We start from the raw sequence: 17,593 nt of genomic DNA, 5'->3' as shown, positions 1-17,593 counted from the left end.
TGAAACCTTTAGCTGCTTTAAAATTACACCTCAGTCTTCCTTTGGATTATCAGGAGTGTTTTATTTACTTTGTGAGCATCTAAAGTGAAGTAACTGGAGTGCAATGCAATGTTATCATAAGCAAAGGGAAGAAGTGGAGGCGGGGGGAGGGGACAGTTACACGGACCAACTTTTTGGCAAAACCAAACCAGCATACAACTGCCTCATTCTTCCTTGGTGTGTACAAATATCTCTTCTAAAGTCATCTTTATCCCACAGGGACAGAACACCTGTAGACTCGCCGCCGTGTTCATGTCATTAAAAAAAAAAAGAAAATGTTGTTGTCATCAATTCCTATGATATAAAAAGAACTTAATGTGATATGAATGAAACAGCTCAGATAAATTATCTCAATGATTTCTCTATATATTTGCAATGTAACGACAAGGCACAGGGCTGCCCTCCGCAGGAAGCGAATGGCCATAACAGAAATAAAAGGATGCATTCTTGAAAAAAACCCAAAAAACTGAAAACAAACCACAGGGACTCGTTGCGCTCTCCACGACTTACTGAGAACAATCGTTACCCTAACATTTTCTTTCCAACTCCGTAACTTCCTTCCTCTCTACTTTGTTTTCTCCCTTGCCTCTTTTCATCCCCCCGCCCGCCCAATGTCTCTCTCGGCACCTCAAAGTTATTGATAGTTTAAAGTTATGGGCTAATAATAAGATGGACACTGCATGGCCAGGAGCCTATTATACCCAGGTAATGGATAGTGAGGGGATTTTGAATGACATTGCCAAGAGATTGGATGACGGAGGATGGAGCAATTTATGGCCTCCCCAAAGAGCCCCTGTTCCCCTTTTCGCTCTCGCTGACACGCGCACACGCTATTCGCTGCTATTTATCTCTAGCTTGATAAGGAGGCAGATGAGGCATGTCTGCATTTATGGTGAAGATGTTCATAAAAACTACCGGCTCAGAGCAGGAAGTTAGAACTGAGTCGGGGGGACATCATGTCTGCTCCAAACTCCACATGGTTCTCTTTAAAAACTAAAATGCCATATATTAGTTTTTCATTTCTGATGTGTTTGGTTTGACATGAAATGTGACTTGCAGCTGTTGCTGTGGGTTTTTACATCTACTGAGCATTAGAAGTGTTTACAATAGTGCCGCATTGACCGATACTCCCTAAAATAAAAATATTTCTCTATAGCTTTACAAGAAAGCACTACACACGAGCCATCGGACCAATCAAGAAAAATATCAACATTTCTGCCTTCTTGTTTTGCCAAACAGAATTATTAAACAACTCAAATAACTTCTGCACAGATGACACGCACATGTCGGATACTTTCACCCAAAACGAAGCAGCAGCGAGGGATGAGATTCAGAGCCCTCACTGCACAGAGAAGCAGACGTACAGTGCATCTGTGTGCCCGGTCTTCAGTATGTTTGCTCGTAATGGCCCGCTGCAGCTGGTTTGCACTGAGAAATAACAGTAAGGGTAGACATACTTCAGGAAGAAGGGAGCAGGAAGAAGACGAGCGAGGAGGGCACGAGGGAGAGCAATGAAAAAGGCTTGTCAACATTATCTGTTTTATTGATTTAACAGTAAAGGCTTGCCGCTTAAGCTTTATGTTGCTTTGGCTGGCCCATTGAAAATACAACAGCTGCAAATAAAAAACGATTTCCTAAAAAACCTGAACGTTCTTATTTATTTATTTGTTTTTCTTTTTTCTTTTTTTTAAAGCTTATTCCTATCGCCCACTCACTAGCTCAGGTTGTGCATGCATCGTTGTTAGGGTTTTACACATTTCATCATTTTTACGAGCATCATTACAGAGGGACCATATTTTGCTGGACTCTCCCACACCAAAGGGATCCATGACACTATAGGCAATAGCATCTACACGACCGTAGTGATACACTGTAACACAAGGTTTAATTAACATATTAAGAGGGTCATTAAACAAAATTAAAATATAAACACAGGCTCAATTAAACACAAGAAAATCTTTAAGCCTAAACCTTCAAATCATAAAAATTTGCAAAGAAAATTAGTATCATTTTAGCCTTTGGAATTTTTTTTTATTTCTGTCATTATTTTTTTACATTCTATAAACTGCAGCTGACCAAAAAAGAATCATATGAATCTTTCAGTGTTTTCTGCAAGTTAAAATTGTTTAGTCAAACATATATGGACCTCATCTGTTGAATTTGTTTAAAACAGATGCTCACACAGAACCTAACCTAGAACAGAAGTCACTCAAAAGTGTAGGGATAACAGTTAAACGGTTTATAGTGGCACCTGCAAGCAGAGATGGCTGAGGAGGAATTATTAATGATGACTGTCCTGATTACAGGATCAGTTCATCAATTCAGTCACTGGAGAACGAATCATGGTACCAGATTTTTCACGGTTGTGCAAGAGAAAAATATCCAAACTCGGCTGAACAACGTGGGGCCAAAATCAAAAGTCTTCTGCAGACAATGAATTTCTGTACAAAGAGTCATGAGAGTTTATTCGGCAGCTGTCAAGATATTTCAGTATGGACAAAAGTTTGACCAACACCCACAAGCAGACACTGATAGAACAACTTAGAGTTACTTTTTGGCGAATAGGAAAAGTAAAAATACCATGCTGACTCCCCTTCCTCCCCAGGTTATCTGACTTTTGTCAGTAAAGAAAATTAAAGCACAAACATGAGCATGTTGGAGCACATTTACACCAACAACCCTCTTAAACCTTTTTAATTATTTCATTTGTTTTTAGCATGTTGTCTGGTAGCTCGTTTCATAGGTGAAGTAAAAATTCTCCATCTTTAATTGTCACAGTGAGAACAGCGGGGTCAAAAGAGTAGAGTGCAGCCTGGTAGGGTTCCTGAAAGAGCCACTATGTAGCTCTTTTATCACAGAGCAGCTGGGTATTACCACAGGCCTCTTATTGCTGCCCAAAAATCCCAACAGCACCAAGACACACACACACAAACACACAAAGGAACTATGCATGGTCTGTCCATTACCTTTGAAAGTATGTAGTAAGACAAAGAAAATATAATCTGTGATGTCAAAAGTGTAACTGCAAATATTTCATTTCTTTATTTAAACCTAGAGCCTGAGGCGAGCCGTCTCTGAGGCTGCTTATTTTACATTTTGATCCCAAACTTTGCCATTTTGCAATATACCCACAATACATTGCTGGAAAGAAAACCAGAGATCCAAGAGAATAACAGAGGCTGGATAGCGGCAGACACGCCGCTGCATGGAAAAGAATAGAAATCCATGTTATGCATTAGCATGCAAAGCAGTGCATTTGTATAATAAGAGCCCAGAAAGAAAACCTTCTTCATTAATTACTGTCGACACAGAAAAAAATATAATGAGATATGAGGGAGAAACAGAAACTATTTATGGTAACCAAGGAGCCGGACGTAATGATCAGACCGCAGCTGAAACCTCTATTGATTTTCCCTTTAAATATACAACTCAATTAAAGATACAGCTGATTAAAAGACAACTACAAATCGCAGCAGCAGATCTGGAGACGCTGCCGAGGCTGGCTGACCCGGGGCCGCCCGCTGCAGTGAGAGAATTACATGATTTCATATCCGAGGCTTCCCCGCAATCACTGCTGAGGAAAGTAAGGCTTCAGATAACTCTTTTTTTTGTTTGTTTCATATTGTGACCATTTTAAAATGGAGCCGTAATGGCCACAGACACACCTCATGAATTTTGTTGTATTATTTTAAACAGTGCCAATAAAAATATATATATATATATATATATATCTTTGTTCAAAGTTTGTGGCAGTCAAACTGCTAACTTTCAGCACTAAAAGCCTAAAAACCAACGTTGATAAGGCACAAAAAAACAAGAGTAATGCTGACCTCTGAATACATAAAACACAAATAATCAAACAAACAATACAAACCCACTTTCCTTGTTAAAATGAAGCACCTCCTTAACACAAGCCAGACCGGAGCTCTTTTTTTCCCCTTTCTGCCTCAGCCTTGTCACTGACAAATAAAAACCTTGACAGTCTGTGTACCCTCACCATGCGAGAAGGGCAGAATTACAATGTATAATGGAAAACCTTTCTGTTTCTCACTGATGAAAAAAAGCTGTTAAAAGTCTGAACTTTTTTTCAAGTTGTTCAAAAGTTTTCGCCACAGCCTTATTCCATTTTTTTTCTTTATGACAAGATTTTCAAAAATACGTGCGATATGAAGGTACTTCTCTCATTGGAGATATTACAACTGAGAGAATTATGCATGCTTGGATTTGTTTATTTCAAAAGACGTCTCATTGTAATTATAGTGTAAATAACAAGCGTATTATTTCTATACGCTATAATCAATACAGATCGCCAGGCGAGCTTTTGCATGCGTAAACGTATTGCAGTCACGACTGATATTATTTTCCCGAATATTGTTTAGGTTTCGAGACTTTCACACACTGAACACAACATCTGTGAGCTGAGTGTGTGTGTGTGTACCTGTAGGGAGTTTAGGAGGATGAAGACGTAGGCCATTACAATGGATAGAGGAACCAAAACACCGCACAGCCACGTCAGTCCAAGGATGGGCAGCAACACCAACACTGCTTTCACTGCAGCCCTGTACCCACAAACACAACAACCAATCACACCACTCTAAAGTAGCTGATTGAGCTGAGCAAACCACGTAAAATGTATTTAATTATTTCCTTCAGGTTCTCCTTCTGATCATCTATTCAATTTCCAACTTTCCCAACTTTTTATTTTTTTTTGTCAAAACTGAGAAGCTCCGGTGAGCCAGTTGTTCCATATACAAGCCTATACAGCTGGAAGGCTCACGGGGTGAAAACTTCCCACCTTAAATCCACCTTAATTCTGTTTAGAGTGGAATTAGCGTTCCGCTTAGGTGACCGCCAAACCACAACAGCTGTCTGTGTGTTCTCGTGTGTGTGACATGGCATGCGACGGGCCCTAGTTTATTCAGCGGAGGAATGTGTTTGAGTTTCCGAGATGGCTGCCACCCAGGCAAATAGTTCAAGGCCTGTTTTGAAAACCTTCATAAAGCACCTACTGTGAGCCCCAGTGGACTAAGGTAGGTTCAAACACGCCCACAATCATGATTTCATCTGCTAGGATTACATAGAAGCTTGCAGGATTTTACTCCAATCCCACTGAAGTGAAAAGACAGCAGGGACGCAGCCTGGGATGGTGCTTTTGTACTGACATCACAGTGCAACAGCAACGGAGACGTCAGTGTACCAAGGCAGGTTTAGCAATGGTAGATGGTATGGAACAAGAAACGTTAACTGTACAAAACTCCGGGACTTGAGTTAGTGATTTGCACGCATGCTACATTTCAAATTAACACTAAATTAATCCAAACTAAAATAAGTTAACAAACATATCATATGTATTTATATATTTTTCTTTTAAATTGAAAGAATATAAATTTGTCAGTTAGTAACATAATCTTTCAATTCCAAACAACACCATAGTTTGAATTATTTCTATGACATAAGCAGAAGTTAAATATACTGTTGCAAGACAATATATACAATTTGGCAGGACTTAAACGATATTAAACACTGAGAGTATAACATTGCAATCAGTTAAGTCCTTTATATGGCTATCACTAATAAAATCCACTCAAAAGTATTCCTCTCTCTCGCCTGATAAACAAAAGCCACTGATTTAAAATGACAAAATGCAGTACAAAATCACTTAATGACTACAGCTTGTCCGTTTCAAGGCCTCTGGCCGAGGCCAATACACATTAAAAAGAGGACAAATGGTGCCTCCTTGTGGTTGGTACCTGATCTGCTCATACGTTCGCTCCACCGGACTGGCTCCCATGGCCAACATGATGGACCTTCTCTTGGCTGTGGAGATTGTGATGACCACAACCCTGGTTAATACCAATATGTTCACCTTCAAAATAAAATCAGGAGAGTACAGAAATGAGGAAGAAGCAAAGATTCCACAGAGACCGTCATAAAATAAAGTAAATACAAATATCTAAGGAGAGGTAGTAACATTAGGTTTTATAGTCCAAAACTATCATCCCTGTTATGCTCTATTTTAACAACATCAGTTCAGCTAATTATAATTCAATTTGCTGACCATGATGATGAAGATGACAGGCCCAGCAAAACCCCAGATAATGCCATTCTGCAGACTGAGCCAGCAGTAGTCATCAGCCGAGTACTTGCTCGGGGCTGATGCTAGTGTGATGGTGACTATCAGCACAGGCAGACCTGGTTAGATTGAGAGGTTTTAAAAAATACACACAGAGGAGGTAAAAGCACTGATGTTTTGTTGAATCGCACATATAGAGAGTCAGTTAGAGCACTGCACATTACACAGTGTGACAAATCAACTACTTCCACAAGAAAAACCTGGCAGCCCGTCTGCATGTGTAACGATAAGGAACAATTTGGTTTGGTCATGTAACTGTACCCCAGCCGATGAGATAGTAATATTTCATATGTTGCTCCTCGCTTAGGTTGACTGCAACCACCTTGCTCCAGAGCAGCAGACCCTCCACCAGCATCCAGCTAAATGCCGCCATGAAGAAGAGATGGAGCAGCGCCGCCACGAGCGTACAAGCCACCTTACAACACACAAGCACAGGCATAAACATAAGATTTGTCATTATGAGATGAAAGTTGCATTAGTGATACTAAGTAATAAAAGTCAAGAATGGCTACAAGCCTTAACTACACACACAAATGAAAAATGTTTAAACTGTATGTTTAAGACGAAATATCCCATTGACATCATTATCAATCCCACGATCACAAGATAACTGTATGCATGCTTTTGTAGCCTCTATTCAGCAAATGTTAGTTTGTGTAAATGAATGATTATGATTTATTTGCAATAGGAATTAAAAACCAACTAAAGACATGTTTTTTCATTTAGACAGTCATTTCAAATATTTCTAAGCTTCAGCTAAATACTGCACAATTCATATGTAGGTGTTATAAATGCTCTGTATTTTCTTAAATCTAGATTTAAATCACTTGCTTGTTTCACTGTAAAAATACTGCAAATAGGTGTAACTCTAACAATATTTAATGATACCCTCTATAAAGGTTATGAAATCTGCAAACCTACTTTTAAAAATCAACATAACATTTACCTTGTTGTGAATGGCTGAGCCGCTGCACAGCAGAATCACCTGGGCACAGATAAGGGCAACGAACAGGTTCTTGTGAATGGACGTCCTGTCGGATTTGGGGATACTGTGGATACAGAGGGGGATAACAAAACCTCATCCAAAGGAAGATATATGCTATGGAGCCTGCTTACACAGCATTGCACCAATCAAATGCTATCTCAGTTATACTGCTAAGATAAGATAAGATAAGATAAGATAAGATAAGATAAATTTTATTGTCATTGTGCAGTCATACCTAGTACAATAGTACAACAAAATTGGAAGCTATCCCACGTCGACACTACACAAAACTGTTACCCTATTTCTCTGGTTTTGCAACATTGCTGTTTAACACATGTCACCAATAACATCAATCGAAATGTAAGACAGAGGAGCCACCAGTCATAAATGAGCCAAATATCTGGTCATAAGAGACAGATAGCTGTAACAGACACTATGGTATGTGTAGTGGTCTTGCACTTGCGTGTTTTACATGATTATATTAAGGTAAACAAGAAGGGAAGCTGGTACATAATATCACTATGCTCCGGTGCTACACTTCTCAAAAATAGCAGCAGATTGATCAACAGTTAACTGGAATGCTGCCTTCAGGCGGCTGCAGGGATTAGATAAAAGAAAAGCTTTTCATACAGAATAAAGGAGCAGAACTAAGAATTGTGCAGAATCTCACTAATTCACAGATTGACTTGGTTCTGAGATGTGACGTAAAATACTGACAACGTGCTTTGTGCCTTCTACCCCCCCACCTGTTCGCATAACTAACTGAAAATGTCAATGGCACCACAATAAGGAAACCATATATGTCACTGTTTCCTCAAACACCCAAAAAGATCAAAACAACTACTCGTATTAATTAATCAATACATTGAATATTTCCATCTCAGACTGAAATATCAAACAGAAAACAGAAAAACAAGAGACAGCTGAAACTGGCTGAGAGGTAAATTAACTAGAGAGCCTCTCATTATCTGCCCATCAGGCTCATTTCATGTCTGCATCACTGCTTGAGACCACTGTAATCCCGCCGCATGAATACAAGCGTCCTCGGCTTTGTGAGCCTCAGCTTTGTCTCTGGTTGCGAGTGAATTTAAGCGCACAAACACATGTACATCATACATCAGCGCGCGTGAAACGCGAGCCTGCGCTCTCTGTTTTTAGGGCAGTCGTAAATTGCCGAGGCAGCTCCTCTCCAGCTGATCGCAATCCCTCAATGACCGTAATGTTAATTAACAGCTAGAGAATGCCACCATAAACCTTCAGGGTGGACTCACATGTAGACAACAGTAATTACTGGATTAGCACAAGTCAATACTATCATAGCTTTAGGAACAGAGCAGCAACGATACTACTGATCAGTTATCTCAGCGTGTCTTTCTTATAACATGGCAATGCCCAAAAAGGTGTAAAAAATACACAAAAAAATGCCTAAATGATATTTGTGCTACATAAATTCCATATAATGAGTCCAAATTATAAGCTTTTAGCATTTTCAAGACCACTATTATAAAGAGAGTTTTTTGCTATTTTGACTTTGGAAATAATGATGAACCTGTTTTCAAAAGTATGTAGGTACTTGAGCAACACAATACAGTATACAACATAAAATATGTATAGCAGAACCACTGCATCTGCTTGACACCAGGTGTAAAAAGTGACTGCTGTGTTTAGCAGCACAGAAAAAGGTGAGGCTGCTTTGCGTCTCGTGGCTCAGGCAGACAGAAAACAGGCAGCTATTTTCGCATCATAGGCAAGCAGGTCAGGAAAAATCAGTTACTTACTCCAGCACAGTGAACAGCATCAAGGTCACCACCAGAGCACACAGAGATGCGCCACAGCCAATGAATGTCAGCTTGGTCAAAATAAGCTCTTCCTCTGGACTCCACTGGGACAGAAAGGAAAGGCAAGTTGTGGGAGAAAGACAAAAGAGGGGAGAATGTTGTCAGAGAGTCCTAGAGGTTGACGAGAAGCCGTCCAATATCTGAAAAATCCCTCATTTGATCTGAAAGAAAGTGATTTCTTACGTCATCGCTATACATAAATGGTTGCATTTTTATAAACTCAAAATCTTGCCGATGGTATTGCTCTTTGATGAACTTACAAACTTTTATGTTCTTCAGGTAAACAGAGAGAATAGCTGTACTACATTCTACATCCTTCAACACAACAGGCGCAGTATGAGTGACACCTGCTGGCAGACATCATGTACTGCAAATCCTATCCCCAAGATCGAATATTAAACTGGATCTTGATTTAGACAAGCAGTCACGGTAAAAAGTAATTCAAATACATTTAATTCGGTTTTATTTATATAGCATTAAATCACAACAACAGTCACCTTAAAGTGCTTTGTATTGAAAGTTAAAAACCCTACAATAATAAAGAATAAAGTACATTCTCCATCAGCTATAATACTATACCGTATTAGGACATTTATTCAAAATGTATTCCTTACCAGGTCTTAGATGAACAATAAAAGACCTACTATATCACGTCACTATTTATTTAACACAAACTAGAGCAAAATGCAGAAGCAGTATGTGAAAAACTAAGTGCAACTTAAGGCCCAGCAGCTTGTAGAAACACCTTGATCTGCAATAACTTGAAGTAACTTTAATTGTTTCTCACATTTTTCTCATTTTGGGCAAGCTACTGAGCCCAAGTTGTTCTCATTTGCATCTATCAGAGTATGAAGGTGAGATAGACAGAAAGTCCTTACCTAGAAAAAGCATAGAAAAAAAGTTCCTTTATGAATAGGTGCAAATGGGCTAATAAGGTAAGTTGTACAAAATGCTTTGAGTGCTCAGGTAGAGTAGAAAAGTGCTACATTTGTCATTTACCAACGGCTGCTAGGTGCACAAATCATCACCTCTCCACCACTGTACTTGACAGTTGGTATGAGGTGTTGGTGCCGACATGCTGTGTTTAGTTTTCTCCAAAGGCGGTTCTGTGCATTCTGGCCAAACATCTCCACTTGGGTCTCATGGCTTGCACAACTGTGATTTTGCAAATGCAAAATTGCATGAAATGTTCATCAAATGTACTTTCATGAACTTTAGCATCATAACTGAGGCCTGAAGTGTAGCTTTGGGGTTTTCTCTGAACATTATCTGAATTTGAAAGCAGACCTGAATGCTCCAGACCAGCCAACTGCTAAAACATCTGCTTTTATAGAGGTGGGCACACTTATCAATAACATTTATTCACTTCTATTTGCTTAGCAGCCACTTACCATCACAGTGTGTGAATGTGTGTGTGAATGGGTGGATGACTGGATATGTAAAGCGCTTTGGGGTCCTTAGGGACTAGTAAAGCGCTATATAAATACAGGCCATTTACCATTTAATATGTATGGAAGACGTAACAGTGCACTTAGTTTATCATACACTGCTTTCGCATTTTGGCCTAATATTTGATAAATTAATAAAGATGTGGTGTAATGTGACACGTCTGAGACTATACTTACCTCATTTTAAACCCTGATTATTTTTATTATTCCGGATATGCGATGCCATTTTTACCATGAATATGAAATGTATCATAATATACATGTTGTAAAAAAAATGCACCACATAACTCATACCTTTACAAGATTGTTCACAGTTTACCTTAAATAACCTAAAACTTGATGTGTGTGATTTAAATGGGGGCATCACAATCGAGCTCAAGTTACCTGTGATTCGAGGTAATTCATCAGCACTGCAAAGTTTGTTGTATGGTTACACAAACAGGACGTGACACTAGAGCCATCAAGGATCACTGTGCAGCCTTCACTGGACCAGCTACTGGTATTGGTGTGCCTATACACAAGCACAAACACACTCACTGGTAAAGAATCACACTCATATTTAGGACTGAGACATCCTGCAGGGATAGTGACATGTCTTATAAAACATCAAACAATAGGCTACTTCCTACATCATTTATCGAATTAATTGAAATAATACAATTTTCAGGCATAGTCATGTGACTGTGCTGTTGGTCAAACTTACGTCAGGCTGAAATTCCAGAAGGCACAAACAGGAATAACTCTCTTTGAATACTCCACCTAGAAACAGAATAATGTTTGCATTTGTTTTAATCTTTATCCTCGTTTTAATTTATCTGTGGTTGGTCATCAAACTTTGGCTTATTCTAAATGACTATTTCTTTCTATTCCATGTGCTGCTTGCTAAGTGATGAAAATTACTGTAAAATAAAATGCTGTAACTTATTTTTAATAAACGAAAATTGCATAGCTGCTAATATCATGCTGTGTGACATCCTCTGCACAATAGGCTGCGCCACCTGTGATGATGAAAGGGTGTACTTGACAGCAACAGGTATGGTTTCGGGGTTCGAGGCATGGCGGACCGTGGCTGATATGATAGCCGATGCTAGATCTCCTGGGAGAGTTCTGGGAAAACAGGCAATGGTTATCACTGAGATACATCTTACATAATCAATTCAAACTACAACCATCAGATTAATCCCCATGCTTTAGAGTAAAAGTGGCTGGATCCAGACCACAAAGATAAGATAAGAAATTACAGTTCATTAAAAACAGAGAAACAAACAACAGGAAACCTTTTCACTTTCTCTTGGTCACTCAGTGCAGACTCCTTTGTTCCTGATACAATGTCACTGAACTGGTTGTAATGGGTATGAATAAATATCACCTCCTCATATCCTGTTTAGAGATAGTGGACAAAAACACTGTGTGGGTCAGTGGTTCATCTAGGTGAGCATCTAACAATGTAATATGTGTCTATAGCATTTGTAGTGTAAACTAACGGTTATGGTTAGCCTCTAGAACAAGTGCATTTCCGTGTGTGTGTGTGTTTACTACCTAGCGTGTGTATCCTCTGGAGCTCGGTCTCAGGAATGAGCAACTCATCGTGGCTACTGCTGCTGGGCTTGTGAGAGCCAAACGCAGATGGCTTGTAGACTTGATTACAGCTCTCCTGGGACAGCTTCTGCCACTTCATGTACACATCTGACAGCCAAGCAGATGCAATGACAATATTAACAGAAACCATAAGTTAGAAAGCCAAGAGCCACCAAATGTTTCGATCATTGCGCGCGTGTGTGTGTCCTTTCACCTATATTCTTGGTAGAAAGACTCAAGCTTCTTCCCTTAGTACAAAGCATCTCTGCAAAAGCTTCAGTGAACTTATCAATGGTCTTGACAAGCGTAAATGGGCCAATGTTGACCTGAACAAATCGATCAAACACAGGTTAATGGAGGTGAAGAGCTATCTTTGGAGAGTAGATTATATTTAAGTAAGTAAGCAGGGCGCCTCAAAGCAACAGAGTCCTGGGTTATGTATGCACCAGCTGGCTGGGGCCTGCATGTCCTATGTAATTGCCTGTTTGTGCAACATAAGCATGAATAGTTGTCTCTGTGTGTTGGCCCTGTGATAGATATAGATGGTGACATATCCAGGGTGTACCCAGCAAGTAATTAAATCTAAATCCGCATTATAAATAAAGGATAGAAACACAGACTGTTAAGTGATGCAAACAGGTTTCTTATGTATAGTTAAGAAACAACTTTAAATTCTTTTCTGATGGATTAAATAAGGTTCTCATAGTCCGTATGCGCTTAAATCCCAGGGTACACTAATTTGCTACAATGCTTTTAATAATTTAAGGAGGTAAAATGTTATTAAACACACAATTTTAATTAAGTAAAAAAATTGGAGGATTTCACAGAGATATCATCACAGAAACATTACGCCTCACCCCATCATCCGTCAGGCCCATCCACTGTGAAGCCATGCGTGGCTCCAGGATCAGACTCGCAATATTTAGATAGTTGGTGGCAATGGACACCATGACCTCTGTGGCATTATCTCCGGCAGAGTGAAATCTAGCTGGTGGAGTTACGTCCATCATCTGAGAGAGGTAGAAAACATCGTTGGCGGTCAGGAGGAGTGGGCCACTTGCCTCTATTTTATGTAGGACAGCTTGGGTCAGCTGCTGCAGCAAGGTCAATTTGTCCCAGGAGCTGTTAGCACCCACCGCTCCTGTTACCTGAATAAACAGAATAGAACAAAGTTATAACATTAACTTAACTGCTGATTCACTGGTCCTTTTATACTTCAATCACTTCTATTCACTAAGCATTCTTAGGTGATTCTCTGGGATTTTGATCCTAACAAATGTGCAAAGTTGAGATGATGACTCTCCTAAAATTGGATCAGATAGTTCCAAGAGTTTCTTAAGTGTGTCAATTTTTTACTTGGATACATCTTCCACAAAACAGCTTAATTGGAGATAAAGTATCGTAATTTCAGGAGTGGGACCACGCCTCCAGACACGCTCCTTCTGGTTCTTATCTATATATGTTCCCCCAGTTCTACAAGTTGTCATTCTCGTTTATGTGCCCCACCCTCCCTCTCCTTTTCAATTCTTTAACTTCTTCACTTCTATTTAGTACATGGGGATCTGCCAGGCCTGGGAGCCAGTCCCCTTTGAGGCCTTCCCCAAACCGCAGCTCAATTCATGTCCAAGCCATTCACCTTTACCTACTAAAACACTGTCAACCCCAAAATGAGGACGTGGGCCCAGCGAGTGAAATGAAACGTAAATAATCAAAGAATATTCTTTTTGGGAGATTTTTTAGCACGTGTTAACTTGGTGATCTGCTCACTAACATGAATACTTGGTAGTTTATCAGACTGTACCACCACTGCACTACCTAATAACCACCTCAAAGCTCAACAGGCTGACTCACAGGTTTATTGATGAGATCCTTGTTCAGCCTCCTGAAGAATGGTGCCTTTGGTAAACTGAAAACACCCAGCTTCTCTGCAGAGACGGACAAATATAATATAATATAATATAATATAATATAATATAATATAATATAATATAATATAATATAATATAATATAATATAATATAATGCAATCCATTAGCACACAAAAGCACACACAGCACCCTAAAAACCTATTTAAAAATAATTTAAAAGCAAGAAAACTGAATTGCATAATTCAATCACATTTGTTGATGCACAATAATTATTATCTGTACCTCGCCTACACTGACAGACAGCTCCTCTGGAGGAGTTGCATTTGGCTAGGCGGGAATGCTCCGTGACGGGGTCAAAAATGCCGCACTCTTCATCGGTTCTCTGGCTCTCTGCAAACATGGTGAAGGGAATAGTGAGGCTTATACATATTATTAAGCTGTTGAAAATCGCGTAGGGAAATATCAATATTGATATTATGCTGATAGACAGTAGTTTGGATAATACAAAATAGAGAAATGTTGCAAATGTGAGACATTTCATACAGGAAACTAACAATACACAGCAGTGCTTAAACTAATCAACAAGTCTACAAATACAATATAATAAGGTGTAACTGGGTGAATTCAAATTGACCCAGATAGGCATAACCTGACCTGCTCTCCCCGTTAGAAATGGAGTAAGTTTGTTAACTTGGCTAAGTATAAATATTGCACTAATAGTAAATTAAACATGGTTTCAAATTACTCATTTGTAGTTAGCAAATGCTTCTGGATATTTTACTCAACATGCATACCCATAATAGACCCATATTTTGTACCCTCATACCTAACAAACCTATTTCTATAATATATCCATATATCTATATTATTGCCAATATATATTTGGTAATATATCTATTATGGCTAAAGCACTTATGGATGCAAACTGCATTTCGGTGCCTTGTACTTGTGACATGTGCAATGACAATAAAGTTGAATTCTATTCTATTCTATTTTATCACTCTAGGCATCTATTTTTCCATTGTAGCATTTTAAAATCTGTTTTGCTTTATTCATATTAAAATATTTTACTTGTATACTAAAACACTGTATGAATATATATATATATATGTTTATGTATATGTATATCTTAGTTTTTATTCACTGCTAGCAGAATCTGGACACATATCGTAAGCTTTTATTTTGGTCTGCAACACATCATACTAAATCTGTTTTATTGAATGTAAATAAATGTACATAAAAGCAGAATGCAATGATCAGCAAATCTTTTGAAGCCTATATTTGATTAAAAATAGCAGAAAATACATTAATCAAATGTAGTTTTTCTGAGGAAGAATTTATGATTGTTATGAATTTGATGCCAGGATCAGAAGAAAAAAAACTAAGACAGGGGAAGCAAACGGCTAGGGAAGTTGTGTACTAAACTAAACTAATTTAAAAAGAAATTTTAATAATTAAATGGTAAAATGGTAAATGGTCTGTATTTGTATAGCGCTTTACTAAAGGACATCTTACAAATGATTAGGCTTAACATGATTTGATCCATGATCTTACAGGCACACATAGTAGAAACTAGGGACTAAAAGTTAACCATCCCCAGGAGCCTACAGGTGGATGCTGGGGTGGCTGAGGGGTCGACATAACGGGAAATGATGAAGGGCAGCAGCAACATTATGTAGGCCATCAAATTCGGAGGGTGCATTTTAAAATTTCTGGTTAATACATGAGGATAGTCCAGCATGTTATGTTGTAGCTCTATACTATCGAAACAAACATGTCTTTCCTGGGGCTGAGCTCCTTTAAAATAGACTGGGGTCAAGTGGGACACTGTCCTGTTCTAGCTAAAGATAAGAGTATACAATTAATACTTAATATACAACTCAAAAGCCAACAACTGTGATGTTTGGGGGATTACTAAAAGCCCCATTGACAATGAAAGATGAATAGAGGTTTTGGAGCACCACAGGCAGCCATACTGATGACTTATGGTACACTAAGGAATATCACGGCTCAAAAGCATCTTTTTGCTGCGATTTAATATTAAAAGTTTACGGTTTATGCCCGACAATATTTTCACGGACCGGCCTTTAAGGTGTCGTGGAAAAATACAACAAAATAAAACTAGTACCGGTACTGAAAAAAAAGAAGAATTATTCATAACACACGTGAAAAGACCCAGGAAAACAGAGTTAAGGATAAAAACGATAACAAAATAACGCTGAACACCGATAAAAACCCTGAAAACCATACATTTCACACCTGACCCTCAACTCTCGCGGCCCGGTACCAAACGACTCACGGACCGGTACCGGTCCGAGGCCCGGGGGTTGGGGACCGCTGCTCTAATGTATTTGGACTTTTTAGTGAATTGATCACACCCAGGACGACCTGTTTGTTGCAGCAATACAATACCAAACCGCATTCAACATAGCTCTCCAGTAAAAGAAAAGTCTGAGCGCTAAGCTGAATGAAACTGGTCTTGGCATGTGCTGGCATTCGATTCAAACTGAGCAGGAGTGGAGCTGTAGATCAAAGTTATTGCTTTTATATATGCTAAAGCACAGTCATGGTTATAAACTGCTAGATGATGTTATTTAGTATAAAATGATGTTTAACTTCTAAGTGTAAAGCTGATATTATTTCTAATAATAATAATTTGTATCCATAGAGGACTTTTCCATGTTATACCTTGTTGCCACAACATTAGAAGCAAGAGTTTATAAGGTGCTGGCTTGACCCATATATTCTCCAGGTTTCAATATGACTGAACATATGTGGTATGCGCTGGAAAAACATGTGTAAACTCTTGAAGGCTCCGCTTTCCAGCTCACAGGACTGGATCAGCCACTAACGCCTCTGTCCCAGATAACACACAATGCTTTTCGGGGCCTTGTGAAGTCCACGCCAAGCCATAATTGCTCTGGATGTACAAATGGTGATCTAGCCAGTATTTGGCAGGAGTTTTTAATGTTGATGCTGGATTGTGTATGTCTGAGATGGTTTGATGAGGAAGAGAGAGAGAGGGAAAAATGAACCCGCCTGACAGAGTAGCAGGCAGTGCCAAGATCTTTCAAGTCCAGTAACTGAAGGAAGGCAACAGCCACCCTACAAACATTACATTGATCGCATTAAATACACACAAACACACAGAGATAGTCTTTAAAAGACCTGCAATTAAATTCTGATTGTGTGAGAGAAAATAAGTGACTGAATTCCAACACGCTGCCTTTCTACACGCTCGGCTCCAGCAGGGAAAGGGAGATTTTTGGAATTTCACTGCTCATTAGAGACCATGATGTCAGAAGGGGAGACGTCTGTTTTGAAGGGTGGGACTCGGGGTGATATGAGTCAAAAAGCATTTACCAGAAACATCAGCAGCCCCACCAGCTGCCAATTACAACTTGGTCACTAGCTCCCTTATTCATTTTAGGGAGGAAGGAAGGGAGGGAGGGAGACAGATGCTGAGAGTGTGCCTGTGTTTGTTTACTAATGTTTAAAACTTGAATAATAAATGGTCATTGGTTGCCACTATAGCAAACACGACATAACATGTGATCATAGGATATTTACACATCTAGTTGTTGTTTTTTTAAATCTGTAAATGATCTGATTTTGTAAAAGAGCCAATAAAAATAAAATGAATGACATTTAACAGTTTTAGTTACATTTTTTTTTTAATACTAAGAGATGTCATTTATGATTAA

General features: G+C 39.0%; 1 protein-coding gene across 1 annotated transcript in view; it reads right to left on the bottom strand.

Moving 5' to 3' along the window:
- LOC308396908 (adhesion G protein-coupled receptor D2) overlaps positions 1-17,593 on the bottom strand; it is an 89,808-nt gene that overhangs the window by 68,686 nt on the left and 3,529 nt on the right. The window contains exons 6-20 of the mRNA XM_080882543.1: positions 14,172-14,279; positions 13,873-13,946; positions 12,879-13,169; positions 12,236-12,347; positions 11,983-12,129; positions 11,721-11,823; positions 11,442-11,550; positions 11,147-11,202; positions 10,828-10,954; positions 8,936-9,039; positions 7,119-7,221; positions 6,434-6,587; positions 6,098-6,231; positions 5,790-5,905; positions 4,478-4,598 (exon numbers count right to left, since the gene is read on the bottom strand). Of these exons, the coding sequence (XP_080738669.1) occupies positions 4,478-4,598; positions 5,790-5,905; positions 6,098-6,231; positions 6,434-6,587; positions 7,119-7,221; positions 8,936-9,039; positions 10,828-10,954; positions 11,147-11,202; positions 11,442-11,550; positions 11,721-11,823; positions 11,983-12,129; positions 12,236-12,347; positions 12,879-13,169; positions 13,873-13,946; positions 14,172-14,279 (1,859 nt within the window). The remainder of the gene's footprint in view (positions 1-4,477; positions 4,599-5,789; positions 5,906-6,097; positions 6,232-6,433; positions 6,588-7,118; positions 7,222-8,935; positions 9,040-10,827; positions 10,955-11,146; positions 11,203-11,441; positions 11,551-11,720; positions 11,824-11,982; positions 12,130-12,235; positions 12,348-12,878; positions 13,170-13,872; positions 13,947-14,171; positions 14,280-17,593) is intronic.

This window comes from Rhamphochromis sp. 'chilingali' (assembly GCF_963969265.1).
Source record: "Rhamphochromis sp. 'chilingali' genome assembly, chromosome: 5".
NCBI lineage: Eukaryota > Metazoa > Chordata > Actinopteri > Cichliformes > Cichlidae > Rhamphochromis > Rhamphochromis sp. 'chilingali'.
Note: the sequence above shows the minus strand (reverse complement) of the source record. Positions and strands in the feature narration are given on the sequence as shown.